The sequence below is a fragment of the Cajanus cajan genome, chromosome 7 (genome assembly GCF_000230855.2).
Source record: "Cajanus cajan strain Asha chromosome 7, NIPB_CcT2T_4, whole genome shotgun sequence".
NCBI lineage: Eukaryota > Viridiplantae > Streptophyta > Magnoliopsida > Fabales > Fabaceae > Cajanus > Cajanus cajan.
Genome location: NC_138523.1, coordinates 9,127,864 through 9,145,966, shown reverse-complemented (window position 1 = coordinate 9,145,966; position 18,103 = coordinate 9,127,864). Strand labels below are relative to the sequence as shown.

The following is an 18,103-nucleotide window of genomic DNA, read 5'->3' as shown; positions in this document are numbered from 1 at the left end:
AGTCGAACCGATCCAAAATTTTCAGTTTCTCGATTTATTTGGATTAGTATGGATCTATAACCATTTTAAAGGGTACCCAGAAGTCGTCAATTTAACATTTTTAATATATTCTATTTCATTCACTTTTAAGTTTTATACAACAGATCACGTTTTGATTATGGGAAATAGAATAGAATAGAATAGAATAGTAAGAGCTGAACAAAAATGGGGAAAAAAAATATAGCTGGAGCTGATCCAGTATGTACTTAAACGATGGCTGTTGAGATCTATACGACATATACGGCGGACACCATAAAAACCTCTAGATGACTAGAGACTACATAAAAATTGCTCTACAGCAAAATTTCCCTATTATATATTTTAGGGATACATATATATACCTGAATCTGCAGTGATATATGATATACGTATAAAAGAACCTTTATCCGTGTGAGTATACTTAATCCGCTACAATCTAGCATACCTCCTTATTCTAACTTCATCCAGTTATCTGTAAGAGAAATATTTGTTTTCCAAATAGCAATATCAAAACAAGGAAATGAAATCCTCTAAATAGAGAAATATTCATCAAGCAATCTAAGTTGTGAGGGACAAATAAGTGTAAAATCTTTAAATTGTACGTTGTTGTGCATCATATATGACTTTGATGGATCATGATCATATCTACAGTTTCAAAACAAACTGCACTAGGTGCAGTTGTTAATGTCACCGTTAAATTTAATAAATTTAATTTCAAATTCTAATTTATGATGTAATAAAAAAATGTTAACCGGCTAGATTCATGCAGTTTTCACTTGTAACCGCAGAAGATCAAAATCCGACTTTGTTAGTGGTTAATGCTATAATTCATTAGTTTTTCTTTTGCATATGATTAAATTAAATGATACTAAATTTCATACTAAAAAATTAAACTCAAATTAAGTAGTGAAGAATAAAAATGTACCGTGTAAACATAGGGATCATGACGCCCGCCCGAGCCTGATCTTTTTACGGCATCCACCCTCAGCAACCTGCACATATATACGTAGTTCTTGGTTTGATCAGACCCAACAAAAATAATGAGCTTTACATGAAAAGAAAGAGCATAAGATATAAATTATTTAATAGCCCTTTGTTACATTTTCTGTTACTAATTAAAATTTATTAAAAACCACGAGTGTAGCATTGATTAAAAGAGTCTGAGAGCTAACGTTTAATAAATTTTAATTAACAATAAAAATGTGTTAGTGAGGGTTTCATTGGCAATTTTTTCTGTACGATGAAAATTCGAAAATATAATTCATGTTGGGTGAAAGTCGATGCTTGCTGTTGCTGCAACACTGAGTGATCACAGTATCACACAGAATCAAACTTTGTACTAACCGATTGCAAATCTGAATCCAGTTCGTAAATAACTAAAATCTCGCTCCATTCCGCTGAAAACAAATTAACTTAGTGAATTTAAATCGCGTATTTCATAAAAATGCTTATGTTGCATGCCACGATGGCGCGATCTGTGTGTATAAGAGAGAGAGAGAGAGAGATCACATTCGTAGAGCTTTGCTAGTGTCAGGGCTGTCACCAAGCATTTGACGGATCTTCACTTCAGAGGAGCCACCGCAAGAGAGCAACTTCAATATTGCTTCGCCGCGACGGCGCAGGTGCGGCGAACCGGCGGCGCGACGTGACGGCGCCGCCGTCTCGCGTTCGATCCCGGTCACACTCGCAGTCGCGCCTCTGCATCTGTTTGCGTAGCGCAAGCTTCGCGCGCTGGAGATCCCGCTCGAGCTGCTCGACAAACAGGACGAGGCATCGCCGGAGACCGAAACCGGAGACAGCACCTTCGCCGCCTCGCCGGCGTTCAGTTTCCGGTCGCCGGAGCACGACGAGGTCCACGTGACCTTCGACCGGTTCTTCCTCGCAATCTTTCACAAACCGAAATTTCTATGTTTACATTGTGAATGAATCGAATAAAACAATCGACAAATTCGTAAATCGTAATTGCAACATAAATAGCAATTATCAATCAAATTGAAATGTTAACATCTGCGCCTTGTAAAACCGATCTCGCTGAAACTCAGTTTAACATTAACAACACAGAAGATCTCCAGAAACAATAACAAAGCAGAATCTCAATAGAAGAATCCGTGAAGTGAATTTTCATACACAGTTGTTTGTTTTTGTTCTGCATCCAAACACAAACAGATAAAGAAGCGAAACAAAGACTTAATTAGAATCAATGAGAAGGTATATCGAAATATAGAATCGACCTTGAGCTTCATCTGATGGTAACGCGTGATGGCAGAGAACGATACGCTACGAGATTTGATCTCTTCCTCCGAGGAATCATCTTCGTCGTTGGTGAGCGAAGAAGATGAAGATTTATCAGAAACTGAGATTTCTCTGAAACTCTTGCTGCTGCTTCTCTCTGGATCGCTGGAATCAGAGTGAAACCTTCAGAGCGAGAAATTAGTGAAAAGTAGAGAGTGAAGATCGAAACGAAGATGAGAAACGTAAGAACGATGATGCGAATTGAGATGGTTATGGTTACTTTGGTGTAGAAAGTGTGGGAGATGGTGTAGTGTGAAGAAGAAGCAGAGACGATGCAACTCTTCGTTCTTCGGAACTCGGAAACGAAGACATTGATGCCTACTTGGCTTCACTCTTTCTCTCTCAGATTTTGAAATTTCGCGGGTATAATGAATTTTTTTCAAATATTTCTCTCTCTGTCAGCGTGTGCCGCGTGTGTCCTAACAGTTTTCACTTTATTTTTTATTTTTTTTTTATTTGCTTCTTGCTATAAGCCTTTTTAACTTTAAGACAAGTTTAGAAATATTATAAAAAAAAATTACAAAATTTATTTCGTGATATTACATCGGTGTATAAAATAAAAACTATTATGCATAATAGTTCAACACAAGATATTTTGCATTCACGATATTTTAGTCGTTTATTTAATATTTGTCTTATTTAGATATGACGAAAATAAGAGATATTTAATATTATTAATCTTTCCTTTTTTTCTAATGATAACTTAAGGAATAAATTTGAAATTTTAAAGGAAATAAACCAATGTTAGTTCAAAAAACAGTTTTAGATTCTTCAGATTTTAAAGTTTTATTGTTAATAAATAAAGAAATTTTTTATTAATAGAAAAAATTTCAAAATAACAAAGATGAATCATCTTATAAGATACAACATCTCACTAAGATATAACTTTTCAATAAGATAAATTATCTTATAAGATGAAAGCTACAACAAAATGATCTTGTTACTTTTGTTACATCTTGAAAGGTAGACGAAGCAACTATGTAAACCTTTGTAACTTTGAGTTATTGGATTTGAGTCTAGAAAGACTTGTTTGTAAAAGAATTCTTGGTATTTGAAGCCTAAAGAGGATTTGTGTAAAAAGAACACTTAAATAGTTGCTTGAAGAGACAAATCAAAGAACACTTAAATAGTTGCTTGAAGAGACAAATCAAAGAACACTTAGGGTCAAGCCAAAAGTGGCATGATAAAGAATATTTGTATCTTGGATAAGATAGAGGAACTTGATCTAGTAGGATCAAGAATTGGACGTAGTCTCGATGGTTGAGACGAACTAGTATAAAAATATTTTCTGTTCTTTTTGTTTACCTCTTTGTCTATATTCCTTATTGTAACATTATTATTTCACTGTCTTGCAAAAAGTGAGTTTTTTAGTGACAATATTCAACCACTCTTCTAATGTCTCTTTTTTCTCCATAATTTGGTATCATAGCACAACCTTTGATGGGGTTGAGCATCTAACAATTCTAAAGGAAAAAATCCTGAGATGGGAACTAGTGAAGATCAATACCTACTTAAAGAAGCTTCTCTTACAAGACCTCCAGCCTTTAATGGGGAAGACTACCCATATTGAAAGGACATAATGGAAATGTTCATCAATCCACCCAATATCAACTCTGGAGAATCATCATAGGAGGTAATGTTGAAGTAAATAAAGTTGAAAGTGAGTACACGCAAGATGACCATAACACCTTGCAACTCAACACCAAAACAATGATGTATCTTGGCTTACTCTTTATCCATAATAGAATATAACAAATTTTGTAGCTACAAGACTACTAAGGAAATGTGAGAAGCTATCAAGATATAACTCATGAAGGTATTGAAGATGTTAGGCTCAAACGAGCTACTACTGTTTAGAGGCACTATGAGTTGTTCTTTATGATAAAGAACGAAACCATTGATGAAATATTTAGAAGATTCCAAACAATTCTTAATGGGGCTAAAATCCTTAGGAATTGAGTTCACCAAAGCTAAGAATAATCCCAAGTTCTTGGATAGTCTTCCAAAGATCTAGGAACCAGAGATCACCGCAAAATCAGAAGCACGCGACCTCAAAACTCTTACTCTTGATGAACTTTTGGATGCACTAAGAGTTCACGAGGTTCATTTGATCAACAAAGAACATCTCAAGACAAACGATTTTGTTGCTCTAAGAACTAGTGAATCAAGCAAGAAAAGAGAAAAAGGAAAAGCTTTGAATGGGATTTGAGCCAAACAGCTTAGATGATAATTCTGAAAACTCAACAAACGATGAGATCTTTCATGTCTAAGGAGTTTAAGAACATATTGAAAAGGAAGGGAAGATTGAAAAGGTTCCATAAGAAGAAGGACATACTTTAGAAGCCTATTTAGGATGACAACAAGGAAGTCATCTGCTATAAGTGCAAGAAGCCTAGACACATGAAAGTTGAATGTCCTGCACTCAAAAAGTGATGGACCAACAAAAAGAAGGCCAAAAAAAGTTTGATGGCCACTTGGGAAGATCTAGATAGTAGTAGTAGTAGCACCAATTCAAATCAAGAAAAAACCAACATTTATCTTATGGCAGATGTAGGCGATATAGAATTGGAGGTAACTTCTAACTCTAATTCTTGTTCTTCTGAAAATTCTGATGAGGAATAGAGGTCTTTTGAAAATATTTTGGCTAACTTTCATATGATCTCTCTTAAGTTCAAAATAATTAAAGAAAAATGCAAAGTCTTATAGAAAGAGAATGATAAACTCAAGATAGATCTATCAAATGCTACTAAAGAGGTTCAAACTCTGAAACAAGAGATCACTAGCAAAAAACCTCATGGGGTTACAACATTGGAAGCTGAAAACATACAACTCAGGAAGGATCTTGCAAAGTTTGTGGATGGATCTTCAAAAATAAACATGTTAAAACATATATGACTCCCATCTGACAAACGTGGTCCCAGGTTTGAGTCTAACTCTTAGACACCTCATTTCATATCTAAGATTGGTCTCTATAAAGTTTGTGCAAAAAAGGGTCATCCTTTTAGCAAGTGTAAAAATAAACAAAGAAGTAAATCTAAGATCAAGGGTAATAGATATTTTAAAATATGTTTAACAACTTTGAATGAGACTCTCTAGGATCAAATTGAAGACGTGCATACAAACATACATTGTACATGATGTTGGGTTTGCTAGTAGTAAGATATAAGAGTGAACCAATCGTCTAATCTATCGGTTTACCTGATTCATCTTTTGATAGTCTTATAGACGGATGCATAGGTGTAGACATAGGTTTGCATTCATTTATTTTGAACTTTATAAGAAGTTATTTTGTATACTTTTGTTGATGAATGAATATGTCTTCATCTGTTTACTTGATCTGTAGTCCCAAAAAGAATTTGAGTTCACCCATTTTGCTCATTTCGAACTCCATCTACATAAGCTAAGAAAAATCCTCACATAGAGATTCATTAGTAGAACCAAAAATGATATCATTAACATAAATCTAAATTACTATAAAGTATGTGCCAAACTCTTTTCTAAAACAAGTTGTGTTAACTTTGTCTCTCATAAAATAATTATTAATTAAGAAATTACTCAATCTTTCTTTCCAAGCTCTAGGAGATTTGCTTCAAACCGTAAAAATTCATTTTAAGTTTGAAAACATGATCTTTGAAAAAAGGATTTTCCAAAACCAGGAGGTTGTCTAACATAGACTTCCTCTTCAATAATTCCATTTAGAAACGTGTTTTTTACACTCATTATAGATCTTTTCCTTTAGCACTGTTAGATGCTCAATCCCATAAAAGGATGAGCTCTAATACCAATTGTTGGAGAAAAAGATATACATTAAAAGGGAGGTTGAATAGTGTATATCAAAACCTAATGCTTTTTGTAATGAGGGAGTGAATAGTATAGTCAGATGAAGTATTGGAGACTAATTAGATGAAGTAATGAAGCATATTGAATGACACAAGTATTTTTATACTAGTTCATCTCTAACCCAGAGATTACGTCCAGTTCTCAATCCAACCAGATTGAGTTCCACTATCTTATCTAAGATACAAGTATTCTTTACAAGTCACTTCTAGCTAAACAAAAAGTATTCTTTACAAGCCACTTTTGGCTAAAACCAAAATATTCTTTTAACAAGCCTTTCTAGGCTCAACAACTAAGTATTCTTTTGAACAAACCTCTCCAGGTTCAACCCTTATAAGTAAGTTTAATAAGGGTTACAAGTATAGCTTCGTCTCTTCTAGACGTGATGCTATAAAAAAAATACAACACAAAACAACTACAAAGATCTAGATGCATAATTTACAAATATGATCTTCTTTGAAGTGCTTCAACTTGATATTTTAATGACTTTTTCAGGATGAACTACTCAAGAAATGTTTATCTATATTTTAATATCACTTTTTCTTCATGTGTATATATATATATATATATATATATATACACACACAATATGTGTTCTTCACTTTTAGCTCAAAAATATGATCTCTACTTGTAGTTCGAAGGCTTGATTTTTATATAGTAGCTTTGGAGAAGATGATCGTTGCAGCAATAATTTAAACGTTCAAATTTCTTGACTAGTTGCTTTGTCTATCTTCCTAGTTGATTGTAGAGAGTATTGTTGATGCATTTAATGCGAGCATTAAATGCTTATTAGGATATGTGTACCTCTTATCTGATCCAGGTAGCTACTTATCATCACTTCCTTTTACTTTTGAGTATAGTAGAGAGTGTCAGCGTAGAGCAGTTGGGGCTGGTGCATAACAATCCTTTTCAGTCTCTTTTCTGTGATATACGAGATTATGCTTTTGGCTTCTCATGGAAATTTTGTCTTTTTCCTTATTAATGTTGTTTGAGACTTTCGAAGTTTCTTTTTGTTTGATCTATTGAGGAATAACACATTAAAGCAAATGCAATGTCAGTCTTATTCATTTTATGTAAGTCAAACGAACTATATGCTTTATCTGATTTCTTTCATCTTACATATGATATGTATTATCTTCACATTTTGTCAGATCTGTTATGTTTTCAAAGAATGCCAACTTTTTCTTTAAGAAATCATTTTGTTTGTTAACATTAAAACTTAAGAAATCATCTGTTGTCTTAAAGATAAGATTTTTGATTCAACTGTAGGTTTTGAGCCATTTGATGATTTTCCTATGTACAGAGATCATCATTGCTTTGGGCGTGCCTTCATGGCGCTAACCATGGCTCGATTTAGGGGCTTTATGCCTTGATCACACTAGGTGCATGATCATTAGCTCTAGGTGTGGATCAATAAGGAGCTCTCTAACTTGGTCAAGCTGGGTGTGGTAATGAGAGGTACAAGGCATGATTTTTTGAAAAGCTCTTTGACTTGGTGATGTTAGACCCAAGATGAGTAACACCAGGCATGATCAAGATAGAAGCTTTCTGCTTAGACGATGTTGGGTGCAAGTGTAGTGGCACTAGGTGTGATTCAGGTAAAGATTATTTGCCTAAATTGGAACCGAGTGTAGATTTTACTATGCTAGGTGTGATTGACATAGAGGTTTTTTGCCTCATCCACACTAGGTGCAAGTAGTTTGGTGTCGGATGTGGGCATGCTAGAGGCTTTCTACCTCAATAGCATTGGGCACATAGAGAATGGTGTCAACCATGGGGTCATTTGATAAACTTGGTGAAATTTGGCTAAGTCTTAAGATTCATATGAAGTGTAATGCTTTCTTACTTCCATATGATGTTGTATGATTATGACTCATTATGCATTAATCTTGGATAATGTATAATAAGGTTTTGAGTTGATAATTTATTGAAGTTGATTAAGTTGTTTGGATATGTGGTGTTGTGATACATGTCTCAATTGAGATACATAAAAACTAAAGGAGTGAAAAGTTTTTTTTCGAAAGTTTTCATATCCCATTGTGAGGATATCAATTCTAGTGCTCAAATAGACCAAAGTTGAAAGCCTTTAGTGAGTAGTTGGCTCTTGAATGGATAAATGTTTTAAATTGTCTCCCCTAGATTTTGTGTGAAATTTTATGGGGGCCAAAGTTGAGCCATATGTGTATAAAGCGATCAATTGAGTAAAGTATGAAGTCGAAGGTTAAAATCCTTAATCGATTACTGAAAATGTATGTAGTATTTGGAGGGTAGGCGATAGACTAATCCCATAGGAGGTTTAGTAATGTTTGTTAAGGTTGTGGTAAGCTCACACCCAAGTTGTTCTACCTTAATAACTAGACTTTCCTAATTTAAGTAGCAAAACCTGAGAAATCAATATGACCATTGTGTTAGTCGTTGTTTCTAGTTTGATAAATAGTTGTTGTTCCTGATTTTACACCAACTATTATGATTTAGTATAGTTAAACCACTTAGACTTCTCACCATTGATATAGGACATCTCCATTAGTTGTTATGCGTGATAATGCATCGTTGTTCAATTGATTAACAATTATTATTGGTTGTTTTATAATTGTTCAATTGTTAGCTATTGCTATGTTGTGTTTCGAGTTGTGAAAATTGTTAAGGTGTGCTTTCTAGTTGTGTAGTTGATTTTATTCAGTTGTATCTTTAAATAACTGGTGAATGATTTTTGCTGAGGCTTTACTTGAGCTAACTATTTTGTTGAATTGTTTATGTTGATTCTTTCACAAGCTTATCCTTTCTTTTCCTTGTAATTGGACTACAATGATCATACTTGGTATGGAAGTAAAACAATATTAGTAAGATAGCTTGTTTGGTTGGTGGAGGGTCATGTTATTGATGTCCCAAATTTTGGGTGATGTTATTATGATGTAGCATAGTTATTATATATACGCTTGACCAATGATAGTTTACATAGATTATATATATATATATATATATATATATATATATTGTATGAATGAGCATATAATTATTGCATGAGAATCCTAAAATAGTTTACTATAATTAAATATTTTTGTTATGTAGTAACTATGTTATACCAAGTATAGTGATGTATCAAGTCATTACATTATTCTTGTGACATATGTTATGATAATGTGACATTGTGCTAATGTGACATTATTGATGTACTATTATGTTGACATGGTGCATGATAACACTATCATGATGTCATCTTTTGCTGACATAACATATGATGAACTCATCAAGTTAACATTTATATAATAAACATTAATAACATGAATGAAAAATGAAGCATTTAGATTTTAGAGAGATGATTCCCAATTTTTTTGATAAAAATTAAAAAAGCTAAATTATAGAGAAAATTATATTTAAGCCTTAAACCTATTTTAAATGTAGGGTTCAAAACCAGCACTTTTATGGTATGAATGGATGGATAGAAGGAAAGAAAAAATCATGATAAAAATATTTTGTTGGATGGAATAAAAAATAAAAAATATGAAATTTTTAAAATTTTTTTTTTTTCAAATTTCAATTTTTTTTTCTTCAAAACAAATAGTAGAGATCCACTTGCATTGGGCACAACTCGACCCAATTATCCAACTCCTTAATGGTCTTGAATACGAGATTAGTCCAGTCTAAAACAAAATCCATTTGGTCTCATGTCGTACTTCATTTTTCATATTTCTTTAGAAAAATGCTATTAATACATTTTTTAAATATCTTTATTACCTGTTTATCATTAAATCACACCTTACACTCAACGTGTTATCGATTAGTGAAAAAAAGTTAAAAATAAATGTTTAACGGAATGTTTTGCAAGCATTTCAGTCCTCTCAAAACTAAACATCCCAGATCTACGATTTTCCTTTTTGTCACGAGCCATACTCACTTCAACAGAAACTTACTGCACATGACAAAGCATTGATTGAATCGAAACAGACTTCCTAACCACGCTGGCAGCACATTCACAGAAATCCATATAATCTATAAAACAAAAAAAGTGGTCACCGCACGCAGATTAACTGCTATCCCAAGTAACATCTACTTTGAAAAGAAAATCATAACACAACTATAAGCATAGCCAAGCAAACCCACGAAACGAAGCTCCCCAAGTTCCATCTGTCCCCGATCAATCAAGATAAATGATAACAAAACTTTATTTATTTGTTAAACTGTAAAATGTGATACTGTCAATATAAACCCTATAAGAGCCAGAAACTATTCTTTTTTTAAGTTAAATTTTATTAAAGACTTAACTTCTTTCAACGCACTCTTTTCTAATACATATGATTCTAAAGATGAATCTTTCATATGCTCAAGTCACATGATAATTTATTAATTATACTATATTCTTTTTTATCAATAAAATGTGTAATAACAATCATAAATTTTCAACTTTGTATATATTATTCAAAAATTTCGATAGAATGGAATAGAATACTAAAATTGATAATTTTTTTTTTTTACCAATAAAAGTCAAACTGGTTTACAACAATTACATTCTACTCAACCAACCAAATTTGGTAAAATCGATAAATTTTAACAAATATAAAAAATACTAATAATAATTTTTAATTAACTTACATATAAGAGTGTAAAAATATTTTACACTACCAATAGAATAACCGAGAATACAGATGGATATCCTCTAGAAAATGTATGATATAGCCTAGGCAAAAATCCATCAACAAACATTATAATAACAAACTTCCAATTAATACCCAACGTGAAGTATTAGCTAATAAGTCCATTTCCCAACACCAAACTACTCATCACACACCAGAAAAAAAAATTAAAAACTAAATAAAATAAGAAAAGAAGATGTTACTTCTGAACCAGAGGAAGATTCCACTCTACCAAACTGGTTGCAGTTGCATTGAAGCTTAAGGAACCGACACAGCTGTCGGCAAGCCCAACCTTAACAAAAGTGCAGTCCAAAGCAGTTGCCGCAACGCAAAACAAAATAAGCAACATTCCATTCTCTCTATGTTTTGGTTCAGAGAGAAACGGATTCAGCCCAAGTCAAAGTAAATCCACAACTCAATGATGGTCCAAGAGCGTTCACTTCCCAAATCCGCTCAGCCGAAGCCCCACGCGCGCACCGCCGCACTCGCCGCCACGAAGAGCCTCGACTTCTCCGCATGGGTCTCCGACAACCTCGTCAGGATCGTGGCGGTCCTGCTCGTGGTGGCCACCGTGGCGGCGCTGTTCTTCCTCCGCAACGCCGGCGACACCGCCGCGCTGCTCTGCTTCGAGAAGCAGGCGCAGGAGCTGGAGCGGATCGCGTACCCGCGCGTGGAGTGGAACGCGATCGCGCGCGTCGCGGATAAGACCTCGAAGTTCGCGAATTTCAGGTCGGAGAAGTGGATCGTGGTGTCGGTGTCGGGGTACCCGAGCGACGCGCTTCGGAGGCTCGTGAAGCTGAAGGGGTGGCAGGTGCTGGCGGTTGGTGGGTCCAAAACGCCGTCGGATTGGGCGCTGAAAGGTGCGATCTTTTTGCCTTTGGAGGAACAGGCCAATTTGGGGTTTAGGGTTGTGGATTACCTTCCTTATGATTCGTATGTTAGGAAGAGCGTGGGGTATTTGTTTGCGATTCAGCACGGTGCTAAGAAGATTTTTGATGCTGATGATAGAGGGGAAGTGATAGATGATGATTTGGGTAAGCATTTTGATGTGGAGTTAGTTGGGGAGGGTGCTAGGCAAGAGGTTTTATTGCAGTATAGTCATGATAACCCTAATCGAACCGTTGTGAACCCTTATGTGCATTTTGGGCAGCGTTCGGTTTGGCCTAGAGGGTTACCTTTGGAGAATGTTGGGGAGATTGGGCATGAGGAGTTTTACACTCAGGTTTTTGGAGGGAAGCAGTTCATTCAGCAGGGGATTTCGAATGGCCTACCGGATGTTGATTCGGTGTTTTATTTTACCAGGAAGTCTGGTTTGGAGGCCTTTGATGTAAGGTTTGATGAGCATGCGCCCAAGGTGGCGCTGCCTCAGGGTGTGATGGTGCCTGTTAATTCATTCAACACAATGTACCATTCACCGGCGTTTTGGGCCTTGATGCTCCCGGTGTCGGTCAGCACGATGGCGTCCGATGTGTTGAGAGGCTACTGGGGGCAGAGGCTGCTTTGGGAGGTTGGTGGGTATGTTGTGGTTTATCCACCTACGGTGCATAGGTATGACAGGATTGAGGCCTACCCCTTTTCGGAGGAGAAGGATCTTCATGTGAATGTTGGAAGGTTGATTAATTATTTGGTTTCGTGGCGATCGGATAAGCATAGGTTGTTTGAGAAGATTTTGGATTTGAGCTATGGGATGGCTGAGGAGGGGTTTTGGACTGATAGGGATGTGAAGCTTACTGCCGCATGGTTGCAGGACTTGCTGGCTGTTGGCTATCAGCAGCCGAGGTTGATGTCACTTGAGTTGGGACGGCCGAGGGCAAATATTGGTCATGGTGATCGGAAAGAGTTTGTGCCACAAAAGTTGCCGTCTGTGCATCTTGGCGTTGAAGAAACGGGAACAGTGAATTATGAGATTGCTAATTTAATCCGGTGGAGGAAAACTTTCGGGAATGTTGTGCTTGTCATGCATTGCAATGGGCCGGTGGAACGAACAGCCCTTGAATGGAGGTTGCTTTATGGGAGGATATTCAGATCTGTAGTTATTTTGTCAGAAAAGAAGGATGTAGATCTTGTTGTAGAGGAGGGTCATTTGGACTATGCGTACAGGTAAATATGGTTATATTTTATACTTTCCTATTATCATCAAGTCATATATGATTTTTACTTTGAGTATGCTACTTATAATGGTGTCTTGTAATTTTATCCAAAATAAATTCTGAAATTGAATACTGGTGTTCCATGATGACCTGAGATGGTTCTCTTTTATCATATAATGAAACCATCTCAATGCTTTAGGCCATTGGTTGTTTGGTGAACTAACATACGGATAAATTGCTTGTGTTCAGCTGTTAGTATTAGTGTATGAGATGTTATGTAGCATAAGTCACTAGCAATGGGAATTTTGGAAGAGGGAAGTTAGAAATATTGTTTTTTTTTTCTTTTTCTGTGAAGCATTTATTTCTATCCATAAACCTTTTGGTTAACCATATGAGGACTTGGAAAGAGATTGATTGTTTGGTTCAAAGGAGGAGAGGAGAGGGACAATAAAATCTGCCCAGTATTGGAGGGGAGGGATTTTGGCCCCCTATTTTTCTTTCCCTCTCTAAAATTCTGAACTAAACGAGTATGTATCAAAATTCAAAATCCCTCTGCTCCCTCTCCTCCAACCAAATTGTATGTATGTGTTAAATATGAGACTGTAGACTCTAGATGGATACTGGTTAGAAGACAGAAATAGGCTCTAAAAGTGAGGATTATAGAAGGAAGGAATGAAGAATAATTTATTGAACTTCTATTTGTGATTCTCATCTTTAATCTTTAATAACATAAAAACAAGTGCACTGACCTGACAAGTAATCTCACAAGTCATAACTAGAGCTGTAGTTCTGAATTTCTAATTGCTTATCTTTTTTTCTTTTTTTTTTTAATATAATTTTTATTGTATCTATCCCCTGATTTCAGGTACCTGCCCAAAATTTTTGATCAATTTAGCAGTGCAGAAGGATTTTTGTTCGTACAGGATAATACCATTCTTAATTACTGGAACTTACTACAAGCAGATAAAACTAAACTGTGGATCACTAATAAGGTATTGTTGTTATATTTCCTCTCACCCAAAGTATGGACTCTTATTTTCGCATGATAGATACTCCCCCAATACAAAATCCTCCCAAAATTTATTTTATAAGGCTTATTGGCTCATACTAGGAATGCATGTTCAATTTTTGTAAGAGTAGTATTAATGTAGAGTAGTAAACCTTATTCTAATCACTAAAATTGTAAGCGTTGATCAATTTAGTCCTGGACTTTGCCAAGCATCATTTATTTTGTCCTTTTTAGTGTAAAATGACTGTGGAAAAGAACTAAATGATCGACTTTTTATAAAGTCAAGCTCAAAAGTGAGGATTTTGTAAAGTCAGAGACAAAAGTGACTAACATTTACAATTTTAAGATTAGTATATTGATTTACTCTTTAATCTGCTGTTAGTCTGAAGTTGTTCACTTGTTCTACACTATTATCATTATGCAATCATACAATGTTATTGATAACATTCAAATTCATTCAGGAGAATGTTAAAGTGAAAATATTTTACACCAACAAATTGATCGAAAATAAATCCTTGTTTTAATGTCTTTTGTTTAGGCTATTTTTCCTAGTCATAGTCAACATTAAAAGCATAGCTTTAAATCTTTAGTTAACCCTTAAAAGGCTGGTTAGCTCTTTTTCTCTCTCACAATTTACAAATTTACTGGGATTCAGGTATCCGAGTCATGGTCTTCTGTATTAACCAATGGTGACAAATCAGATTGGTTATCACAACAAGCAAGCATGGTACAGAAGGTTGTTAGCATGATGCCAGCTCATTTTCAAGTCAGTTACAAAGAAACAAGTGACAATGACAGGAACCTCCTAATATGCAGTTCTGAGGTGTTCTATGTTCCTCAGCGCTTTATCAGTGATTTTGTTGAGCTTGTTAACCTTGTGGGCAATCTAGAAATCCATCAGAAGGTTGCGATTCCTATGTTCTTTGTCTCCCTAGATTCTCCTCGGAATTTTGACCCTGTTCTTGATACAATGATCTACAAGCAAAATCCTCCTACTAATTCCTCCACTCTTTATTCGGCTAAAGTCCCTGCTGTTCATCCATGGAGTGTATCGAGCGAGCAAGACTTTATAAAGCTTATCAGAATAATGGCTGAAGGGGATCCACTCCTTATGGAATTAGTTTGAAAGTAGTTCTCTTTCTTCTTGATACTACATGACGAGAGGACGCAAGAAACATGTAACACATAGATAGCGCTCCTACATGATCTCTTTTCAATCATAAACAGTGTTACAGTATTTTTTGTTTCTTGGGTGGTTTTTTAACCCTTCTCTTTTTCCCTCTCCTTTATTGTAGATTTGTTCCACATAGAAAATGTATCATTCCTTTTTTTTTTTTTTTCCTTTTCCTTCTTTGTGAAAAATGAAATGAAAATGTATTTGTATTCATTATTGCAATTCAAGCTCCATTGGGAGATTCTTTTTTGTTATCAACTTGGCAACTGCATGTCGATGCAATTTTAACATCCAAGTGAGTATTGTTCTAAAATTCTGCATCTGGAAAGAATTCTGCAAAAAAAAGTGCTCAGCATACGTATTCATCCCAGAAACTTTATCAGATAATTTCTGAAGAAACAAAAAGGTGTGTATTTTCTTGCCAAACTTATTTTGCATTAACTTCATCAACTGTTGAACTCCAACATATTCAACTAGGAAGGACACTGATATCAATTGATAAAACTAATTAATAAAACTATTTAGTGATATGAGTAATGAAAGAATCAACTTCCTTGCGAGAAACTCCACCTTCATCCTTGGGCCTACGGATGGCAATTTTAAGCTTCATTGCTCTAGCTCGAATTTCATCACCTTCCTTTGTTTCCATCAACCTTCTCACACAATTCTCAACAACTGAAGCACAACCCATCGTATTCCTTTGTGCAATCCCTCCCAACCAAACCAAAATTGGCACCTGTGTCACCAAAACTGTTTTTCTTGGTTGGTCAGAGTTCATAGGTCGCAAATATTCCCATGCCTTCAACTCTCTCCTCAAACCCATTGAGAAGCTCACGCCTTTTGCTTCACTTTCATCAAAGATGTCTTCTTTATCAGCCTCTCGCAGAACCCAAATGAATTTCTGCCTGCTTTGTTGATGGAATCATGCCTAGGAAGACAAGAGGTGACATATTGAAGAAGCCAAGAGGAGTTAGATAGATATGAAGGTTTGGGCCAGTCAGGGCCCAATGGGCCTGATGGGCCTGGGAAGGCCCAAGTTGAACTTTTCATGGACCATATTTTATTATAGCTATTTTCATATGTTTTGTATACATCATGTCAGTATAGGTATCATATATTTTGTTCTTGTATTTTGGACCACATAGAGTAGCATTTTAGGTTTTAAGCTTGTTGGGCCTAGTTTTGGGCTTCATGGGCCTTTGGCTTTTGGTACCCAATATTGGGCTCATTTTCATTCTTGTAATTTTTCCTTTCCATTGTAATTGTTGGACCAATGTATTTAGGTCATTAGAATAGGAAAATACAAGGAATACTAAAGTAGGCTAATTAGGTTAAACTAGGTTTAATTTGGAAGCCATTTAAGTTACATTTGAGTCACATGTTTTGCACCATTGGTGGCTGAACATGTGACACTCAAATTAACCCTAAATGACTCTCAAATCAGACCTAGATGCACATTAGGTACCTAAAATTTCGGAGTAACACATGGGAGCCAAAACTTGAATTCAAATTTCAAATTTGAATTCAAATTTTGGGCGCCACATGTCACCTTTGAGTTAGGCGCCCAAAAATGTGCAAAACCGGTTGCTACTTAAGCTATTCCTTCACCTATTATATTCACTTTTGAGAATAATGAAATTTGAGAGCTTATTCAGCCAAATTTCGTTCAAGAGTCACCATGAGAGAGCTACACTTTTAGGAACCCTATTAGGTTTCCTCCTCTTTGAAGTTAGCTTTCCCTTGCACCTTAAGCTTGGATGCTTCCATCCAAGGCTTAAGCCTCTTCCATCCGTGATATTTCCTCCTTCTTTGGTTCATCATTTCGTGTTCAATCTCCCTTGAAGAAGATCCGAGTTTAAGGAGTAGCTAAGGAGAAGTCATCTACCACTCCTCCTAACCTTCTCCATCATTTTTGGTATCAAGAGCAAGGTCTTCAAGGAGATAAGTTGCTTCAACTTTTGTGTCCGTGTCTTGTGCTGTTCTTGTGTGTTCTTGTGTCTTAATTGAGTTTCATTTTCGGATCTATATTATTTTGGTGTTCTTGTGTTTCATAGATCCATTATTGATTGTTTTTTATTTTCTTCCACAATCAATGTTTAGGACCTATTTGCTTGTGCTTATTTTTGCTTTTATTTGAGTCTCTCCATTCCTTGTATGTGTCCGTGATTGGACTTCATTCATTGCATTATAATTTTCGTTTTGAATCTTTGTTTTGTCTTAGAAGTTTGTGTTTAGTCCTTATATGTTGCAAATTCCTTGAATAGCATGTTTAACCTAGTTTTATTTTGAATTGTGTGTCTACATTTTAGTCTCGGTTTGCTTTCTCTTTTGCCTACCTATATGTGCTTTTTATTTTACCTTATTGTGTTCATAATTTTCTATTAGTTCTAGAAAATTTCTTTAGAGTTAGGTTTCCATTGTGTACTTAAGTTTTCAATTCACTTTCCATTGAAAATTCTTAAAAAAAATTGTGTTACTCAAAATCTCAAGTTTAATCCTACTTCTAGTGCACTAACTTTGTGGATTCAAATTTTAATAAAAAAAAAAGAATTAAGAGGCTTGTAGACCCCTAAAATTGTCCGGGTCGGAAATAAAGCTTGAAGACTCTTGAGGACTGAAGGAAAGTCAGCCAAAAGGACTCATGGAAGGCCCTAGGAGGATTCTCTGTAGGTCTAGAGGTCTTGTAATAGCTCAAAATAAGGAAGTGGAGGGAATGAAGCCCAATACGGCCTCCCAAAAGTTCAGTACGGCCGTATTGAACATTTTGAACTACAATACAGCCGCACTGAACTCAATACGGCCGTATTGAGGTTTCTTGAACTTCAATACGGCCGCACTGAACTCAATACAGCTGTATTGAGGTTTCTTGAACTTCAATACGACCGTACTGAATTCAATACGGCCGTATTGTAGTTCAAAACTTCAATACGGGCCGTATTGACTCCAGGGCCCGTATTGCGCCTGTTCACTATAAATAAGACGTCATTTGGACGTCATTCCACACTTTTACACTGAGTTTTAACCCTCTTCTTGAGTATTCTGGGTTTTTTTG

The 18,103-nt window shown here is 35.6% G+C and overlaps 2 protein-coding genes and 1 pseudogene across 2 annotated transcripts; 1 reads left to right on the top strand and 2 right to left on the bottom strand.

Annotated features, from left to right (window-relative positions):
- Positions 1-511: 511 nt before the first annotated feature.
- On the bottom strand, positions 512-3,411 carry LOC109792430 (uncharacterized). Its single transcript, XM_083060685.1, has 4 exons — positions 2,528-3,411; positions 2,250-2,415; positions 1,528-1,904; positions 512-1,010 (listed from the first exon to the last, which is right to left on the bottom strand). Exons 1-4 carry the CDS (start codon positions 2,620-2,622, stop codon positions 899-901), a joined length of 750 nt encoding a protein of 249 aa, XP_082916811.1. The 5' UTR covers positions 2,623-3,411; the 3' UTR covers positions 512-898.
- Positions 3,412-10,909: 7,498 nt separating this feature from the next.
- Positions 10,910-15,305, top strand: LOC109792431 (transmembrane protein, putative (DUF288)). Its single transcript, XM_020351843.3, has 3 exons — positions 10,910-12,878; positions 13,734-13,860; positions 14,533-15,305. The coding sequence occupies exons 1-3, from the start codon at positions 11,197-11,199 to the stop codon at positions 15,001-15,003; spliced, it is 2,280 nt and encodes a 759-aa protein (XP_020207432.1). The 5' UTR covers positions 10,910-11,196; the 3' UTR covers positions 15,004-15,305.
- A 263-nt stretch (positions 15,306-15,568) lies between these two features.
- Positions 15,569-18,103, bottom strand: part of LOC145949799 (zeatin O-glucosyltransferase-like) — a 38,631-nt pseudogene continuing 36,096 nt past the window's right edge.